Source organism: Acipenser ruthenus, chromosome 18 (genome assembly GCF_902713425.1).
Source record: "Acipenser ruthenus chromosome 18, fAciRut3.2 maternal haplotype, whole genome shotgun sequence".
Classification (NCBI taxonomy): Eukaryota; Metazoa; Chordata; class Actinopteri; order Acipenseriformes; family Acipenseridae; genus Acipenser; species Acipenser ruthenus.
The window spans coordinates 26,234,154-26,253,324 of NC_081206.1; the positions used below are offsets into that span (position 1 = coordinate 26,234,154).

General features: G+C 36.1%; 1 protein-coding gene across 2 annotated transcripts in view; it reads right to left on the reverse strand.

Moving 5' to 3' along the window:
- Positions 1-5,301: 5,301 nt before the first annotated feature.
- The window catches only part of tshr (thyroid stimulating hormone receptor), a 30,018-nt gene continuing 16,148 nt past the window's right edge, over positions 5,302-19,171 (reverse strand). The window contains exons 4-11 of one of the 2 annotated variants that reach the window (XM_058991723.1): positions 17,228-17,302; positions 16,782-16,856; positions 15,793-15,870; positions 14,722-14,790; positions 13,450-13,527; positions 10,314-10,502; positions 8,661-9,912; positions 5,302-6,178 (exon numbers count right to left, since the gene is read on the reverse strand). In XM_058991723.1, coding sequence (XP_058847706.1) covers positions 5,783-6,178; positions 8,661-9,912; positions 10,314-10,502; positions 13,450-13,527; positions 14,722-14,790; positions 15,793-15,870; positions 16,782-16,856; positions 17,228-17,302 — 2,212 coding nt within the window. In that variant the 3' untranslated portion in view covers positions 5,302-5,782. Of the gene's footprint in view, positions 6,179-8,390; positions 9,913-10,313; positions 10,503-13,449; positions 13,528-14,721; positions 14,791-15,792; positions 15,871-16,781; positions 16,857-17,227; positions 17,303-19,171 lie in introns of those variants that run through there. The other variant, XM_058991724.1, reaches the window with a different exon arrangement.

The following is a 19,171-nucleotide window of genomic DNA, read 5'->3' on the forward strand; positions in this document are numbered from 1 at the left end:
TAAAATTAATTTGTTTATGAACTGAGAAATTAATTCTGTAATGAGTGTTTTAACCAATAGAGGGCAGACAATGATTAGTCTCTTGAAATTCGTTTATTGAATGTACATTTTGGAACATTCAGACTTTTATTTATTTACCATGCAAGTATGCACTCAATGCAAGTATGCACTCATACTGAACAGCATGTACAATTAGTATTGAACATTCCACTAAGAATCGAGGAAATTTTCCTTGATTTTTGGATTCCAAACCTAAAGGATTTTAAATTAACTTTAATTGACCATCTCTTACAGGTAGCATCCTATGCACATTACTGTACCATCTTTTTGATAATGTGCAGCACTAAAAGCAAATGTGAATTAATTTAAACATGTAGTGCAATTTCCAAATTGTCGTAATTACAGTATTTAACAATTTTACATTTTTTTTAGACAGGAATCAATTCATTCTTTGATGCTTTTAATATTTTTTGCAGGCAGACAAAGCTTAATATGACAGAGCTGCACTTTAACCCTTTCAGCCCTGGCGGGACCTCTAGGTCTTGCCTTATACTAGTGCCGTTTAGAGATCTTAAAGTACTGACGGGACTTTTAAGTCCCATTTACCAAAATAATGTAACTTAATTAAGCATAGTTCAACTCGACCAAAAATAATTTAGGACAAATGGTTAAAAGCATTTTACAGCTAACTTTGAAATGGTTTCTCAGCACAATAAGAGACCAGCATAAAGACAAATAAAAGAAGCAGGAGTTGGCACATTTCATTAATGATTCAAAGCTAATTAAATTGATTTGTATGTACAGGTTTTATGGTTAAAATACCACATACACTTTTCAGCTGGTTTCACAGACCATGATTAGCATTACCTAATATTAGCATTAGGTAGTCCAAGATTAGTGCTAATTGCTGCTTTTGTATTATCATGTGCATACTGATGATTAAATGGTCTGACTGTGGCAGTTGTATGTGTGACATGCTATACAAATGTATTGTGGTTTGTTCTTTTTTTTTCCTGCTATGTACTGTACAGTGCTTTGCGATACTTTTGTAAATAAAATAAATACATTACCACAGATCTGCTTGAAACGGCAGCTGAGCTCAGACTGTCTAAAGGAGGAATCTGTATCTTTAGTTTTCTGAAAATGATCCATGCCACTGAGGCCTGGAAAGTCATCTATACTAGTAGTGTTTAATCTCTTCTGTTTGCGAATATGTTTTTAAATTTGTATTCGATACTGAAGTATACACTAACATATTTTAATATACTGTAGTACATTTGTCTATGGAAAAATTAAATGCTTACTATTGTACTCAATGTAATATATAATATAATATGCTACTTTCTCCTGGTATGTTTGAGTTATTGTTGCAGTATTTAGTAAATGTGCAACAGTATATAAATGTAATGCGTACCTTGTAGTAAATAATTATACACCATGCAACAGTATATAGCCTCTCCTCACAAGGATGGGCGTTACGGGGTCATAAGGGAACTCCCAAGTCGATAAAGCCGTGCTGTATTTGTCGTCTTTTTATTGAGTAATGAATGATAGCACGACTGATCCCTATAGAAAACAGTGTCGGGTTGTTGTATTACAGTATAACCCATTAATAGGATATTATTTAAGCACAGGAATTTAAAGAAGAATATTCAGGCATATATTGAGAAATAATTGTACCTGAGGGGGGAAGAGGGTTCTTTTGGCTTGTATTTCTTCACGGGCTCTAGTTCTAAGTCTGTGTTTTTCAAATGGTTTTGAACACATTTTCTTGAAGCTTGTGTTCAGAAAGCAGAGTAAGAAACACGTCTGCAGTATTTTTTTTTTATTTCATTCAGCTGCGCGGCATGCCGTTGTTATGAATATGCACCGTTGCTATGCACGTCTACCGTTGCTGTTTCTGGGGCTAGTGTGTTTGTAAGCGTTGGATGGCTACCTGTAATCATGACATGATTCATGTATTACTCGAAAACATTCTTTATTTTCATACCCGCGAGCAAAGACTGATTTTAAAACCAATCAAGTAATAGATACTATAAAGCTTTTTCACCGTATTAAACATATGATTAGAAGGCACATCATCAGTTTAAATCTTAACTAAACATGTTAACAATTGTAGTTTGAGATGGTAAAAAAAAAAAGTGTGTTCACGGAGTCTCGCACAGCAGACACAGGCACTTTGGTGGTCAAGAAGGGGAACAGTTTTGATGACAAATATTCGGCACTAGAGCAAGTCCAAAAAAAAAAAAACTTTTAAGAAATCAGCCTAGAATAAGGTAATATAAACGGTTTCCTTTTAGCTCCACTAACCTAAAATATGCCTAAACTGTCTACGAGAGAGGAAATGTTGTAAAACTAGCGTGATGCATTAACTGATTATTGTTTAATGCTTAATGCTATTTGGATCATTTGAGAGTGCTGCCACCTGGTGGATAATCGTTAATTAGGGCAATGGTTGAATATATTGAGAGCAGGTGTTTGATTACCCCATGTGAAGAGAACAAATCGTTTCTGTTGAATCAACTACAAACGATACCTGTCGAGGGAATGCAAATGCAGCACTGAGAATAGCTGAAATTCACCTGTTTTTGCAGCGTATCAAATACAGTTGCACATTCTTTCCCAAAGAACAGCTGGTCTGGCAGCAGAATGAACATGCTTGACATAATTAATTTCTTTAGCTGTTCATGAAACCCCAGAACAAGCCTGGTATTCTTGAGACTATTAAATGTGTTGGCTAGCATGAAACAATGAGATTTTTTAAAATAATAATCCAAAATGCAGTTTCAAATAGAATCAGCCAGTCTGATTAAAATGTTTGCCAGATGTTGGTCCTGTTTGCTGAAAATTGAATTGTGGAGTGATATTATGATATCATGTGAATTGCAGGAATGTGTTGAATATCCGCTGTTTTGATTACCTCGAAATTGGTTTAGAAATAGAGAGCTATCATTCAGGATAATCTTTATGATGTAAACTTTCCATGTCGACTGGCATTCTCACCTGCAGACAACAACTGTCAGCTGTAAAGAGTTTTCTCTGTCGCTCTCCTTCTAGGTTTCATTTTTTTTCAGCATCTCATCTTTTTCTGAAAGGGGGGGGGGGGGGGGCACAGATGTATACGTGTTCAATAAGCTTTTTGAATTGGCTGCATTCAAAAAGCTTATTGCATTATTATTGAATCCTGCTGCATTAGTCTGAAGTCTATATAGAAAAATAAATCAATAAAACTTGTAAGATCTCAATTAAAAGATGTTATTGACTGCTAGAAACAATCTGTGTTGTATGTATTGGTAAAACACTCTGGGCTGACAAGGTTGTTCAAGCTGTGTTCAAAGACATATATATGTTTATTTATTTATTTATTTATTTATTTTACCCCTGTTTTCTCCCCAATTTGGAATGCCCAATTATTATTTTGTATCTTGGTTCACTGGAGGCTGAAACACTTGTCCTCCGAAACGTGCTCCTGCCAAGCTGTCATGTTTCGCACTGCGGATCCACAGCGAGGCCACCAGACTTGTAGTGCCAGAGGACTGTACACTGTAGAACTGCAGGCGCCCTATTGGCCACAGGGGTTGCTGGTGCGCGGTGAACCGTGGATTCCCCTGCCGACCTAAGCCCTCCATACCCGGGCGGCGCTCGGCCAATTGTGTGCCGTCCCCTAGGAACCCCCTGTCACGGTCGGCAGTGACATAGCCTGGATTCGAACCTGCGATCTCGAGGCTATAGGGCACATCCTGCACTCCATGCGGAGTGCCTTTACTGGATGCGCCACCCGGGAGCCCCCCATATATAATATTTTGACAGGTGAAAAGGGTATGCAACACACCAGTCACTATTTTGTGACCACCCATTAGATATGCTGCATATCTAACAGTAAGATGGATTTAATTTATTTGGTTACTGTTTATTCTATTCTTGGCGTTATCTTCCCTGTATTTTCTTGTTCTCTTACAGTGTTCTCTGCTGCTTGGCAAATGTAAACAAGTCTGTAATGAGGGGGAATAACACAGACTGTCTTCACATACTCTATACAATTCTGAACTCTCCTGGAACACTAAAGTACAATTTATTTATGTTTTCTAAGTTGTGAGCAATGCATACATAACTATGAGCATTGTATTTTATGAAGATAGACTATTCTCTAATAACACCATCTTTCACATCCATTAACTAATTAGTTCTCATTTGTGGCTTCTTAAAAGTATACAGTTCAAAATGTTTTTGTTTTGCTTGTTTAAATTGATTCTTTCTTAGACCAGAATTCTGTACTAATTCACTGTAGATTTATCGGCTAATAACTTTGTTGATCTTTTATAGACACATGAGCATACAATATGAGCCAATTTACACAATATTTTACACAAAATCAGCTTAGGACATTCTAATAAAGCTGAAGTTGTCTACTTTATTCTTTAGGTATGATGTAGTACGATACAATTTTATTTTTAATATCTATAGATATAAAATGTATCGCTATGTGACTGACGGCTGTCACATGTTTTTGTAGAATCTATCACTACAAACTAGCAGTGTAAGTAGACTGGTTACTTAGCATATGAAATCTGTCTCTTCTAATTTGTAAGAATCAACATTGCATCAGCATTGCATCTTGAAGCCATTACAAAAGCCTTTCATTTTTTTATAAATTATTTCCTTAATATGTCTAATGGGATATCATCCAGTACCACCTGCAAATGGAAGTAAACAGTATAATAGTAAGTGACATTATGTAAACACATCACTCTTAAAGAAATTCTTTCGCTTTCCTAAAATAGTGGTTACTTAATAGTGCCCATTGATCTTGAATACAAACAACACTACAATGACTATGAAAGAAAAGAGTAGGTAAATAACTGTAAATGTGTTGTCACTTTATATTTAAATTGCTGAAATTAGAATATTGCATTTGAAGCCAGTACCAAATAAGACATCAAGAGAATGACAGCATGCATTTTGTTTTTTTTCTTCAGATATGAGGTTGATAAAAGTGAACCATAAATTAAAATTAAAAAAAAAAAAAAATCATGTGATAACAATGTGGTCAATGAAGTTGGGTGTCTTGTGTGCCACCTACTTCACTGACCAACTCGCGTAGAGTTGAGAATGATTCGGATGGGAGAGGGCACTTCACATGGGCTTTCAGGACTCCCGGCAACATTGGAACTGCCTTGAAAGAAACAATGATGGAACCACATTTTGCTCTCTGCAGACACATTCTCAATCAACATTTCAACACAACTTTTTTAGCCTTGCCAATTTACAGCAGTTTTATTAAGTTACGTACAACAGTTCACTTGCAATATAAAAATTAGTACATTAGCTAATATACAAATATAGGAATGCCAAACACAAGTTTAAAGTACAATATATTGCCATACAGTACCTGCTGTTTTAAAATATTATCTTAATGTTATAACTCTTGTTATTTTTATTACTTATTCCAAATCCATCTTTCCCTTAAAAAAGAAACAGTTTTTATTGGTCCTGTTTCAATTTAAATAAAGCATTGTTTCAGACAATTAACAATATCCTTCTGGTACATGTTTGAAATATATATACAGACGTGCTCAAATTTGTTGGTACCCCTCCACAAAAAACGAAGAATGCACAATTTTCTCTGAAATAACTTGAAACTGACAAAAGTAATTGGCATCCATCATTGTTTATTCCATATTTAATAGAAATCAGACTTTGCTTTTGATTTTTTATTCAACATAATATTGTAAATAATAAAACAAATGAAAATGGCATGGACAAAAATGATGGTACCCTTAACCTAATATTTTGTTGCACAACCTTTAGAGGCAATCACTGCAATCAAACGTTTTCTGTAGCTCTCAATAAGACTTCTGCACCTGTTAACAGGTAGTTTGACCCACTCTTCCTGAGCAAACTGCTCCAGCTGTCTCAGGTTTGATGGGTGCCTTCTCCAGACTGCAAGTTTCAGCTCTTTCCATAGATGTTCGATAGGATTCAGATCAGGACTCATAGAAGGCCACTTCAGAATAGTCCAATGTTTTGTTCTTATCCATTCTTGGGTGCTTTTAGCTGTGTGTTTTGGGTCATTATCCTGTTGGAGGACCCATGACCTGCGACTGAGACAGAGCTTTCTGACACTGGGCAGTACGTTTCGCTCCAGAATGCCTTGATAGTCTTGAGATTTCATTGTGCCCTGCACAGATTCAAGGCACCCTGTGCCAGGCGCAGCAAAGCAGCCCCAAAACATAACCGAGCCTCCTCCATGTTTCACTGTAGGTATGGTGTTCTTTTCTTTGAAAGCTTCATTTTTTCGTCTGTGAACATAGAGCTGATGTGACTTGCCAAAAAGCTCCAGTTTTGACTCATCTGTCCAAAGGACATTCTCCCAGAAGGATTGTGGCTTGTCAATATGCATTTTAGCAAATTCCAGTCTGGCTTTTTTATGTTTTTCTTTCAAAAGTGGAGTCCTCCTGGGTCTTCTTCCATGGAGCCCACTTTTGCTCAAAAAGCGACGGATGGTGCGATCAGAAACTGACGTACCTTCACCTCGGAGTTCAGCTTGTATCTCTTTGGCAGTTATCCTTGGTTCTTTTTCTACCATTCGCACTATCCTTCTGTTCAATCTGGGGTCGATTTTCCTCTTGCGGCCGCACCCAAGGAGGTTGGCTACAGTTCCATGGACCTTAAACTTCTTTATAATATTTGCAACTGTTGTCACAGGAACATCAAGCTGCTTGGAGATGGTCTTGTAGCCTTTACCTTTACCATGCTTGTCTATTATTTTCTTTCTGATCTCCTCAGACAACTCTCTCCTTTGCTTTCTCTGGTCCATGTTCAGTGTGGTGCACACAATGATACCAAACAGCACAGTGACTACTTTTATCCATTTAAATAGGCTGAATGACTGATTACAAGATTGGAGACATGTGTGATACTAATTAAAGAAACTAATTAGTTTGAAATATCACTATAATCCAATTATTTATGATCTTTTCTAAGGGGTACCAACAAATGTGTCCAGGCCATTTTAGAATATCTTTGTAGAATAAGCAATAATTCATCTCTTTTCACAGCTTCTTTGCTTTATTCTATGACATACCAAAGGCATGCAAGTATACATGATAAAATAGCTTTTAATTTCATCACTTTTCAGGAGGAATGAAGCATTATTTCAATGAGCTGTAAGGGTACCAACAAATTTGAGCATGTCTGTATATATATATACAATATATATATTGCCCATTTTTTAACAGCTGATTGGAAATTAATTTGGGAAATGCACTAACTTGCATCCAGATTAGCACCTATGTACTGTATTTTATCACTGTCTTGGGACTACTGATCCTATGATGCATTTTGGGTTGCCATAGTGCTCATGCATCAGTACCATTTCCATGAAGCAGTGCAAAAAACTTGCATTACCCTTGCAGACAAAAGTGGAGGTGTTGAAAGCCGTGGACAATGCACCACCGTACAAGAAAAAAATGTTGCTGCAGATTTCAATATTCCTGTGAAAACTTTGTCAACCATTCTGAAAAACCAGGATACAATAATACAGACCTATGAACAGCAAACTGTGGATGCAAGTCGTCAGCGTTTCCAATTTGTTGAATACCCTGATGTTGAGGACGCCTTGATTTTGTGTTTTAAAAATGCCTGTGATCAGAATGGGGTATGCAGATTTCAAGTGCATTTCATTTGCAATGTATACTTTTTAAAAGTTCACTTACAACCATATTTTCAATAAAATGCACAGTACTTTTACATGTATAATATTTTGCATTGTACTTTAATTTAAATTTGATTTCAGTGTTACTGTAACTTCAATAAAAACAGTATGTATTTGGCTTAGACTCCTGATAATAAGAATTACTGATACAATACATTTTTTGCTTGTCCCTTTAAATTCTTATTAATGAAAGTTGACTGTTTCAGGATCCACCCAAGTTAATACAAAGGACAAACTTTTTATTAATCAATACATACTAAATAAGGGGCATGGCTAAGTTAAATTATGACCCCGCAGTGTTTGACTATCCCCAGATGCCTTCAGCAAACGGAATGTCTTTTTAAAATAAAAACTGAATAAGACATAGCTTTTAGTGTATATTTTAGACGAATGTGAATGTTATTACAAAACATCAGCAAATAAATTCATAAGCTTGTAACAACCCTTGTATGGTTCCAGAAACTATGCACTGTGCAGCTAAATACTCAAATATGCACATGACTTAATCAACACATTGTAACAAGATTTACAACACCATTTTATATTAGTCCCCTATAGAACGGATATATATATATATATATATATATATATAATATATATATATATATATATATATATATATATATATATATATAAGCAGAATCTAAAGAAATCAGAATCACTTTAGAACCATGAACAATGCATTGAGCTATCTAATAACCTTGACACTAGTAACAGAACACTTTACTGGACAATCACCATAAGAACATATTTATAGCATCTATAGTACCAAAGCTACTTCTTTTCAATCAAAGGGTTACAATTCACTCTGCCTGCAGTCTTCCATACTTACGTGGTGTGGTGTCAGTGCTGGATGGTATTCCCCATGGTGTTCATGCTTTGAATAGTCTTTGATGATTGTCAATGCCTGCCCCATTCCACGACTTCCACGCTGGCCAGAGCAGGCACTGCTGTTTTTGGCTGAAACCATCTGCCCTCTGTAGATCTGTGCTTGGTGCTCACAGAAGCCAAACTTGCTCAGCAAAATAAAGACATCCCTTCTGAAAGCCTTGGTGAAAATAGCATAGAGAAAAGGGTTGGCACAGGAGTTGAGAGGGTAGAAGAGGACCAACAAGATCTTTGAGTTGCTGACTGTTATCAAAGGCTTGTTCATTATCGCAGACATGGCATAGAAAGAAATTGGAGCCATGCAGGTGAAATCGGTGAAGATCAGAATGGCCATCCTCTTGGCTATCTTTGTATCTTTGCTCCCAGGCTTGTATTGTGGGTTCTGAACAGTCACATAAATTTTGATGTAGCAGGCACAGATAATAATGAATGCAATGATGTTTATCATCAAGACAGAGATGATGTAGGCTTGAGCAAGAGGTGTCTCAATATCCATGGGCAAGCATATGCTAACCTTAATGTAGCTGCTGACTCCAACAAGGGGCAGAATGGCCAAAAGGAAACAGAAAATCCATCCGCAAAGCATAATGGCAGAAGCGTGGCGAAGGCGTATTTTTCGATCCAATCTCATGGCGAAGGTAATGGCGTACCAGCGCTCCAATGTGATGACCACCAACGTGTAGACAGAAAGCTCACTGGCAAAAACGGTGAAAAAGCCAGCAGTATTGCATCCTGGTCCTGTCTGCCAGTCAATGGCATGATTGTAGTATTCTGACCTGGTATGGAGGTCCACTGACGCAATCAGCAGCAAATAAATCCCCATACATAAGTCGGCAAAGGCTAGGTTGCACATTAGAAACCGGGGGACAGTTAGTTTATAATGGCTGCTAAGCAAGATCAGCAAGACAAAGGCATTTCCCAGAATGGCTAGGAGGTTCACAAACCACACCACAATCCTCAAGAAGTTGTAGCCCATGATGTCTTCACAGGGGTTGAACTCATCTGGCTTTGGGGTACAGATCATTTCCTCGCTACCCCCACAGACAGTGTAATCATAGTGGCTGTCAAATTCCTGGATGTAGTCCTCTTGGGGATTCTTTAGCTTTTGTCCAAACCCAACATCTTCATCAGCTAACTCCTCAAAAAATACATAGTAGTGGGAGTTGCTATGGAAATCTTGGAGCTTGGAGTTTTCATTGTATTTAGCGTCACCATAATCTGAGTCATCTTCGCTGTTAAATGCATTTACTGCTCTCCTCTGACGCAACCCATTGATATTAGTTTGGTTGCACATGAACAACTCAAGGAATCTGTAATTGATGTTAGAAGTTAATCATTTTAAATATTTTCTGTGCTATATGTTAAGTTCAACTCCAATAATAAAACATTTACTACAAAAGTTAATGAAAATAATTCAGACCACAGCATTCAGGAATTATCACAAAACTATGGCTACCGTACAGCAATACTTTTTCTGAATGCTCTTTCTGCAATGTAAAATGTTATGAGTTAGGGGTCTTTTGAAATAGATTTTAACCACTGTTAACTGGCTCACCTCCAACAGGCAATTAGTCCCGAAGGGCTTCTAACAAGGCATCGATGCATGTTTTAAGTGAAATGTTGAGTTGCATACCCAGAACAGTGTGTTTGTTCCTGAATTAATAAAAACACAGAGCTAACTAGTAATTAGCTCTCAAGTTTTCAGCCTTACCCTTTGTTTTTCTTCCAGTTCTTAAATGCACAGCAATGGCTGGGGTAGGTCAGATCAGCTCTCATTAGGTAAAGAAAAGTCTTTATTGGTGGGAGTTTCTTGAGAGTCCATGTATTCTTTGCCATGAGCTCCTTGACAGTTTCCAGGCCTTTTGTTGGCAGAGAGTTCACACTGGTCTGAGACACATCGCTAAAGCACAAACAAGCACAGAAAATCTAAATACTTCAAGATCCAAAGATGTTTTCTTTTCTTAAGCACTCATTAGAAAAGTAGTTTGAATTCTTTCTAGGCACCGTAAGCTCCCAGACTAGACATCCATAATGTTTTTTTTAACACACATTTTTAACACACACTGAAACTCCTTTGGAATCATAAAAATGTGGAAAACTAGACTTTTGAAATTGTATGTTCAGTCTACAACTTGTGCAATGAAAAATCCAATACAGATTATAAAAAATAATAATAACAACAACAAAACTACACAACTACCTAACTACAGGTTTCACAGCCCCCGATTAGCACCAATATTGGGTCTGTGAAACCATCCGTAAAATCTTAAGACTAATCTTTTCCTATTCCCTGTGTATTAGGAATTGTTGACACTTTTTAGGTGTTACAGAAGTCAGCTAACGTTTTCACCAAGATCTTTTCTTGTACTCAACTGCACATTTACAGAACTATTCTTTTACACTGCAATCTGGAGAGAACAATGAGGAGTTATTTCTGAGTTTAAACCGGTGACCAGCAGATCAATTACTAATTCTTTCGACTCTTGGGAAATTCTGTAATACATGTAAAAACGCTTTAGCTTCGAGTGTCTGATTTTGTCATTCTCAAATATTTTGCCAATAACATCATCCCCATGACTTCATTTCAACATGTTCATAAAAGCCCTCTGTAATACTTGATCATCAAGCCGCTATAGCTCTATGAGTTAAACATAACAATGCATTTAGATGAGCTACGAGGTTATGAAGAAGTATAAGCATCGAAATAAAGGTGGTAAAAATTGATCAAGCATGTTTAAACCCTGGAGCTACAATGTTAACTATTCTATTAGTGTGTTTTCATAAAACATCCAATATTTTAGCTCAATGAACAGACAATTATTAAATTGTTACAGAAAACATTTTACACAGACAAGATGAAGAATGTGGGGTATGCATGAGTTTTAGTGCCACAGTTGGCTGAAAGCCCTATCTAGACAGCTGACAACAGAAATGGGTTGTGAAAACAATAGAGTATCAAGTTTTCATGCCATTCTTATGCAGCTAACAATAATTGAAAGGCAAACTGAGACTTCTCATCTGGGGAGGAAGCAGGGGCAGCACCATGTCGAGTGGTGACGGATATTTAAAAAAAAAAAAAAACAACATCTTGGCCACATACAAACAAAACGGAAGTTCTATACAATTACGTGTGTGTGTGTGTGTGTGTGTGTGTGTGTGTTAGACGTGTTCACTGCCACAGACACTCTTGCCACGGACATGCGTGTCCATGTATGGACAAGTTGCCGACCCCTGGGAGGAAGCCTGGGTAACAAACACTTATACATTCAGGTCATGCAGCTTTCCACCAAGAGCTTGGTAAAAACGTACATGGCAATAAATGTGTTTTTATTGTTTACTAATAAACGTTATAACCTAGGATAACATGTTTATTAGTGTTCACTGTACTAATGGACCCTTGAAAAATATATGCTGTGTTGTAAAGTATATTAAAGGGCTGGATTGAGTTGTGTTGAAAAAGGGACATGGAATATTCAAATCAATATAATTTACAAGGAAAATATGATGCAGGTGTAGTTACAGAAAAAAAAAACAACATGATTTTACCTTACTAAATGAAATATATCATGACTTATCATTAATGCACAGTGAAAAGCTCAAGGTTTACAGTTATGCCATGTCATTAACAATACAGTCTTGATTAATTGGTTAAACTGCATCATATGACAGTGGGGATTATACAAAGTATTCACTATAGATACATGGTCCATATGGTCCAGTCTACACAGTTTTGACAGTTTACGGTTTAGGGTAACAAGACCCTTTCTTTAACCACTGGACCACCAGTGGCTAAAATTCGATATCTTAATATATAAAGAAGAAAGTTTGTGTGTCTGTCTGTTCCTTTATGCATTCGGACCCCGCAGGAGCCAGTGCAACCAAACTTTGCATGACCTCCTTTCATCCAGGGGAAGGTCAAGGGCTAAGTTTGGATCCAAATTTTTGACCTCTGGGGTACTTTATTTAGTAACCCCATCGCTGGGTCACTACAGTAGCCATGTATCTCTGTGACAAGCAGGCTGTAGTGGGTGACATCAGGTCAGAAAGAATCCCACACACAGGCAGTAGTGATGAAACTGAGTTGCGGCAGCGCTCAGTGTTTTAATAAACAAATAAATAAAAGTTGAACAAAACAGAACACGGCACTTTAAGCCAAAATAAATAGATGAACAAAACGATAAAACAGTAAACAGACAGTGCACGAACAGACAAACAAACATGGTGAGTCAAAGAAACTTTACTTTTCTTTTCTTTTCTTTACTTTTTCTCCTTTCTCACTGAAGTGAAACGTGCATCTATATATACTGTTGTGCTGGGATTCAATTACCAATTAATTATTCATTTGAATCCCAGCACGTGAACTAAATCTGTGCAACCCTGTGCTTACATATTATTAACTACTTTAAATGCACGTGAAGTGAAGTGCAATCCCCGTGCCTAAATACAATTATACATTTTAAATACTCGTGCTCATTACCCACATTATATCCCGTGTACCAACTACAATACACCAACATTAACACACGCAACATACAACATAAAACACAAAAATACACACAGGGGTGGGGCACATTGCCACAATCTCAAATTAAAGAAACCCACAAAACCAAAAAAAAAAACAAATTTTTAAAAATTAAAAATGGCACAAACCAAAAAGAAAATAAAGTTAAAAAAAGGGAAAAGGGTCCGAGCGCATTGTGCGACACCCAAGATCGGTAACTTATAGGAAACCATAAGGCTACCATTCCCCAATTTGTCATGCATGAAACATTGAAATATTGAATTTCCCCAGGCAATGCCGGGTACTTCAGCTAGTACTGTATAAGAGAAGTATGTCTAATACTTACAGCAGTGTTGGTCCACTGAGCACTCCTGCAAATACCTCCTGATCGATGGCAGTCAGGTACTTGTTTTTGTGAAGATACCTGCAGTAAATTGATAAAAGTTTTTCATTTATAGAATGCTTTCAGCAAATGGGCTGTAAAGATGGCACTATACTTAACTATGTTTATAATTTAACTTGCTTGACCACAGACATGTTTTTGTTTTTTGTTTAAAAAAAACACACAAAAAAAAAAACAATATCTAACCTTTTTATTTTTTAGTTCAGCAATTTAATGTTAGTCATTAACATGATTTAATCACAAAGCTTAGAAATAATAAATACATCTCAAATAACAGCACAGTGCTGGCAGCAACCCTGTTGGCACCCTATCACTTTAACTTTAAATAAAAATAAAAATAATTGATGAATATTGTGGATTATAATGTTAAAAAAGTTATTTAAACTTGTAGTTGTATTTATAGATAAATATCAGACAAAACACTTTTGAAATATACTGCACCTTTAAAATACATACTTTAAAATCTGTACATCTAATTGCAATAATAAAGTGAAAGGGTGAGTGTTTATTTTGGTTTTAGAACATGGGGATCAGTTTTAGCACTGGGCTTTACCCCTTTCCAACACAAACATTGGTGTGGTAAAACTCACAACAAAGACTTCAGCATTGCTTAATTGTATCCCCTTTAGGCTTGCAAGGTCAGATAAAGGGGCAGAAACAAATTAATATTTCATATCCTGAAAGGAAACTTTCAGAATAAAGTTCTGACAGAACAAAGAAGAAAATAAAATGAAAACATGAAAACACAACAGGACCATTTTTAGGTTTCCTTTCCGGTTGTAAAAACCCTATCGTTTTGATCATCCTTTTGGGAAGATATTCTTTCTCATGGGAAAAGTTACGGTCAAACAGAAAGTTGGAAAAGGACATTCTGAAAAAAAAATAAATGAAAAAAGCCAACCTAATTAAATTAAATGCTTTAATTCAACAATCTTCTGGCACAGTTTATATTGGTCTTAAGTAAAGGCTAAAAGGTAATAAAAGAATAACGGACACCTGGTATAGTACACTAGCGACACAACCAGTCCAGATTTCCCCTACTGTAAACCCTAGAGCTTAATAGCATTCCCATGAATGAATGTTAATATACTGTTATCAGTAAATGAACAGCGTTGAACAATGGTCCCTCTTAATAGCACTCTTCATATGGGCATATACCTCACCAGCACACCACAATATATTATTTTTTACTGAAAAGCATTGAAATGTTCTTACACAGCATCCAACTTTGTTCCATTGAAGGCATACCCTTGGACTTCAGTAAATCCATTATTATAAAGTTTGCTGAAAAACATAAGTACATGAGTGAACCACTAAGTACAGTATTGATATTAAAATATAACAGCTTAAAATTATATTGGTTTCAATACAGCAAAACAAAATGAAATTAAACCATAGGTTAATTTTCTTGGGTGTGGGCTCCTTGAATTTTTCTGATGTAAATATCTTGAGCCTACACAGCATGTTGCGATTGCCTTTGAACTGACCATGGGGGCTTTCTTCCTGCGATAAACCAATCAAAAGTCATCTCAACCCCATTAGTCTATCATTGATATGACCAGCAAAGATTCATTCAGCAGCCAGAAATATGATGAGAAAGGATATTTATCATACTAAACACCTGGGTTTTGTTTGTTTTAATAAGCCCATACTATTTTACATATATACTACATATTCACTACTGCTGTTCTGCTAAGGAATGCTAGCTGCACATCTGCATAATTAGCTGTAGAAATAAAAAAATATATACATGTACAGTTAAAAAAATTAAGATGACCAGTTCTTAAGCTAAAGACTTCATTACCAGTCACAAGCCACAAGTCGCTCAGTGTGACCAAGGTTTTAATACCAAGTTTATCACAATCTGTCTTGGTATGCCTAAAAATAGTAGCACTCCACTATATGACCATAGTCAGGATATATATATATATATATATATATATATATATATATATATATATATATATATATATATATATCCCTTTGGTTAATACTGCATTAAGGTTATTTTAAGCAACTCTTCCCAGCAAATGTAAAGTCTCTGAATTATCATGGACGTCTCAGAAATGAAATTCCTTGCTCTGCTGTATTCTTTGGTGACAACAAGGAGAGCCACAGTGATCACGTGTAAACTGACCCCTTAGCATTGTTGTTATCTTATCCACAAGGACAGGGGTGTCTGTACCACAGAGATCACTTACAGTACATCAGTGCACTGAATAAAAAAACTGCAGTTGTATAAAATGTTCTGTAAACGTTATGGAGATGATAAGAAGTGATACTCACAGTGTTAGTGATTCATTGGACAAACCATGGAAAGCATTACCAGGAACTGATGTAATGTAGGGGTTATCAGCAATTTCACTGTCAATAAAAGAATAAAACATAATTGTTACTAAAATATAACTACAAACACTAGGGCTGTGCAGATTTTCAAACGATTTGCTTTTAAGATGTTTTATGTTGTTGGATATTAATTAAATGGAATAAAACCTGTTAATCCCTCAATGTAAAACAAAGTGGCCCCTCAGTTGTCCTTGTTTACACAATTATTCAGTACAATCAATACAAATCTAGCCGTGTGATTTAATATAAGCTTGTGATCAAACTAATGAAAACCACTTGTATTTTATTAGTGATTACATGTATTATTTGACCTTACTTTTATCCTTTTTGATAACATTTTTTTTTTTTTGATTTACATCATCTCTGCAGTGAATTGTGGGATTGTAGTCCTGGGCAAGATTTATCCTTGGATTAAACTCAACAAAGAGTAAGTATCCCAGTTATCACAGCGGTAGCTCTTAAAGTGATGCTAAGGAAAGGTCATGTGTACGTGACGAATGAGCTGCATTTGGTAGTTTTGCGACATATTTACATTGTCATTTTATGGCTTTGGTACAGCAGTCAAAGCGCCCCCGGTGAAAGGATAATTAGACTACAATGGGCCTGTAAATTGTTTAATGCTGAAGTGACTGCCATTAATTGGTACTCAACTGCACTTTTCTTAATGTGAAATTATCACATTTATTAATAGGCTTGTTCAGTTTCATTTGATATCTGCCAACCAAAATATCTCAAAGGGAAATTTGGAGTATCTCCACAGCCCTACTATAAATGTAAACAATTTCCAAATAAATCACACAGAAGCTGCAGAACAGCTAATGTCTTTACTGTCCATTAGCATATATAACTAAGAAACGTGTTTCTAGCTAGCAGGACCTTTGTATTAAGGGTAGAGAATGCGCAGGAAAGCCCAACAAATATCAACTTACAGTAAAAAGTTCACATCAGAAGAATTAATCTTTGTAAGGTCAGGAAACGCATCAAGGCCAGTGTTAAAAATCCCACTGAAATGAAAGAGAACAGCATTTAGAAAGCTCAGCAAATCAACGTGAATTACACTGCACCTGGTCTGTCGAAATAACATTCTATAAATATTCTGATATGATGCTGTTGTCAGAAGTTGGTTTAATTAAAAAAATTGCAATTATTAGTTTCCAACTCTCTAAATTCAACCAACCAATATGATATGGTTTCATGCCACTGTATGGATTCCCAGTTAGTTCATACCTTTGGTATGTCAAAATAAGAACATGTTATTAACCATTTCTTCCATTGTTGCTGCATTTGAGGTTGCATTGTCCTTCAGTACATTACATTTTCATGTCACTACACAATAGCATACAGATACTAGCAAATACCAAATGATATTACTTACAGGTATTTTAAAACTGGTAGATTCTTAAAAGCATCAGGGTGAACATATGTCAAACTCCTTGCATTTCGTATCTCTCTGTTCAAGAAAAACAAACACAAAAACCTGAATAATAAACCTTATCGTACTTTTACATTTTCAGTGAACAAACCTTAAATTCAGTGTAGGACTTATACCAGCTTTTAGCACTATCTGACCTGAAAATATATATGCACACAATAGACTATTTAATATGAGAGTGTATTAATACATCTGTAGGAGGAAGCTGTTGTTATCAGATCAATAAATATTTGCACGGTAGCAAAACCCTATTCTGAAGAAAGTGCAAAGGCAAAAGTTGATTTTCAAACTATTATATAAAACAAGTTAAACAAAATAAACAATCCTAAAGCAGTCCTTGATGTGTTGTGAATATGGTTCAGTAGTCCACCTACTCCTTCCTGCTGCTATTTTGTTTCTTGCTAGTTTACGTTATATCATCCATAACTTCGAAACATATGACGGTAAACATATGCAAACTAAAAACAGTTGGCAAATGTTTCAGCTATTAGTGCCTCTAGTGTACTGTTATAAGTGTAATATTCCTCAGAAAATAGTATGTTATATTAATTCTATTAATACACCTGTCACATACACTGTACCCAGACAAACTAAGACAAATCAAATTCACTTTATGACAGAACGCTGACATTATTTCAGTAAAAGGTTCATTTTAGGGTTATATGGAAATGAGGTGATGGTGCTGTTATTTAAATGGCACACACAGGGTTAAATTCTCAAAGCTCAGAAAGGAGAAATGCACCCAATAAGGTTACCAAACACCAGAAATAAACAACTAAGACTTTTAATTGAAAAGCTTGCAAGCAATCCAGAAGCAAGCAATTTAGAATTTTAATCGATTTTTTTTTTTCCTTCAGAAAAAAAAGTGCCATTGATGGTTTGACGTAAGAGCACTGCTTATCATAATTTGTTAATTTCCTTTTAAGATTAGTATGTATCATTGGTTACCTGGGCAACGTATTTATTTGTGTATACCGGCATATATTTAGAAACTGCTATTATAATATATAATAAGATAGATAAATGTTATGAAAAGGAAAATACTCCTGCGGGGATTAGTTGGTTTCAAATAATGTTTCTATGTTGAGTTCCTGGGTTAGAGTGCATGTAAGTTAACAAGGACTTTTATTTCAAAGGTATTTTACTTTTACAGCTCACAAAAGTTCCTATGAGTTTAGTGATTTTGGCAAATTCAGCAGCCTAACTCTTTAAAGGATGTATAATATTCCAAACAGGGATACACTTCTCTCAAATCCTTAGAATTAATGTTCACTGTAGGGCATCTTTACATTAGCGTCGAGGTGTGTACCAACATATACAGTAGGATGCTACCTGTCAATTACACTCTTCAGAGTGGGACCTGTATCACACAGAGTGCCTGAAACCACATTCTGTCCTCAGTCCCTGTTCTGCTCACCAGCAGCAAGACCACAAATCTCAGCTAAAAAATTCTTAGTGTAGCCTCATGCTGCTTTAACACAAAGTGACTGACCGCAAGCAGCTGACAGGAAGCATAATATTATTTTCTGTCTAACCCTTTAAAGAAAACTGAGAGAAAATATTATTATATATGGTGTGCACAAATTAGCACTGAAATTAACTAAAGGATCCAACTAAAATAAAAGGAGCTTCAATTTTCATAAATAATGTTATTGATTGCTGACAGACCCAGCCTGCCCACCAGCATGAAGTGCCTGGTTACAGATCTCTGCATGAGCATCTAGCAGACAGAATGGCAGTACACAACCACTCACTTAATCGCCTAATTATACCAGCCTTTTATCATTTGGTTCTTGGAAATGTAATGCTCAGGAAGGAGTTCATTGTATCAGGAGCTTTCTACAGCTTTGTAGTTATGTAGTTATGGTCCACATTACGGGTTCTTTA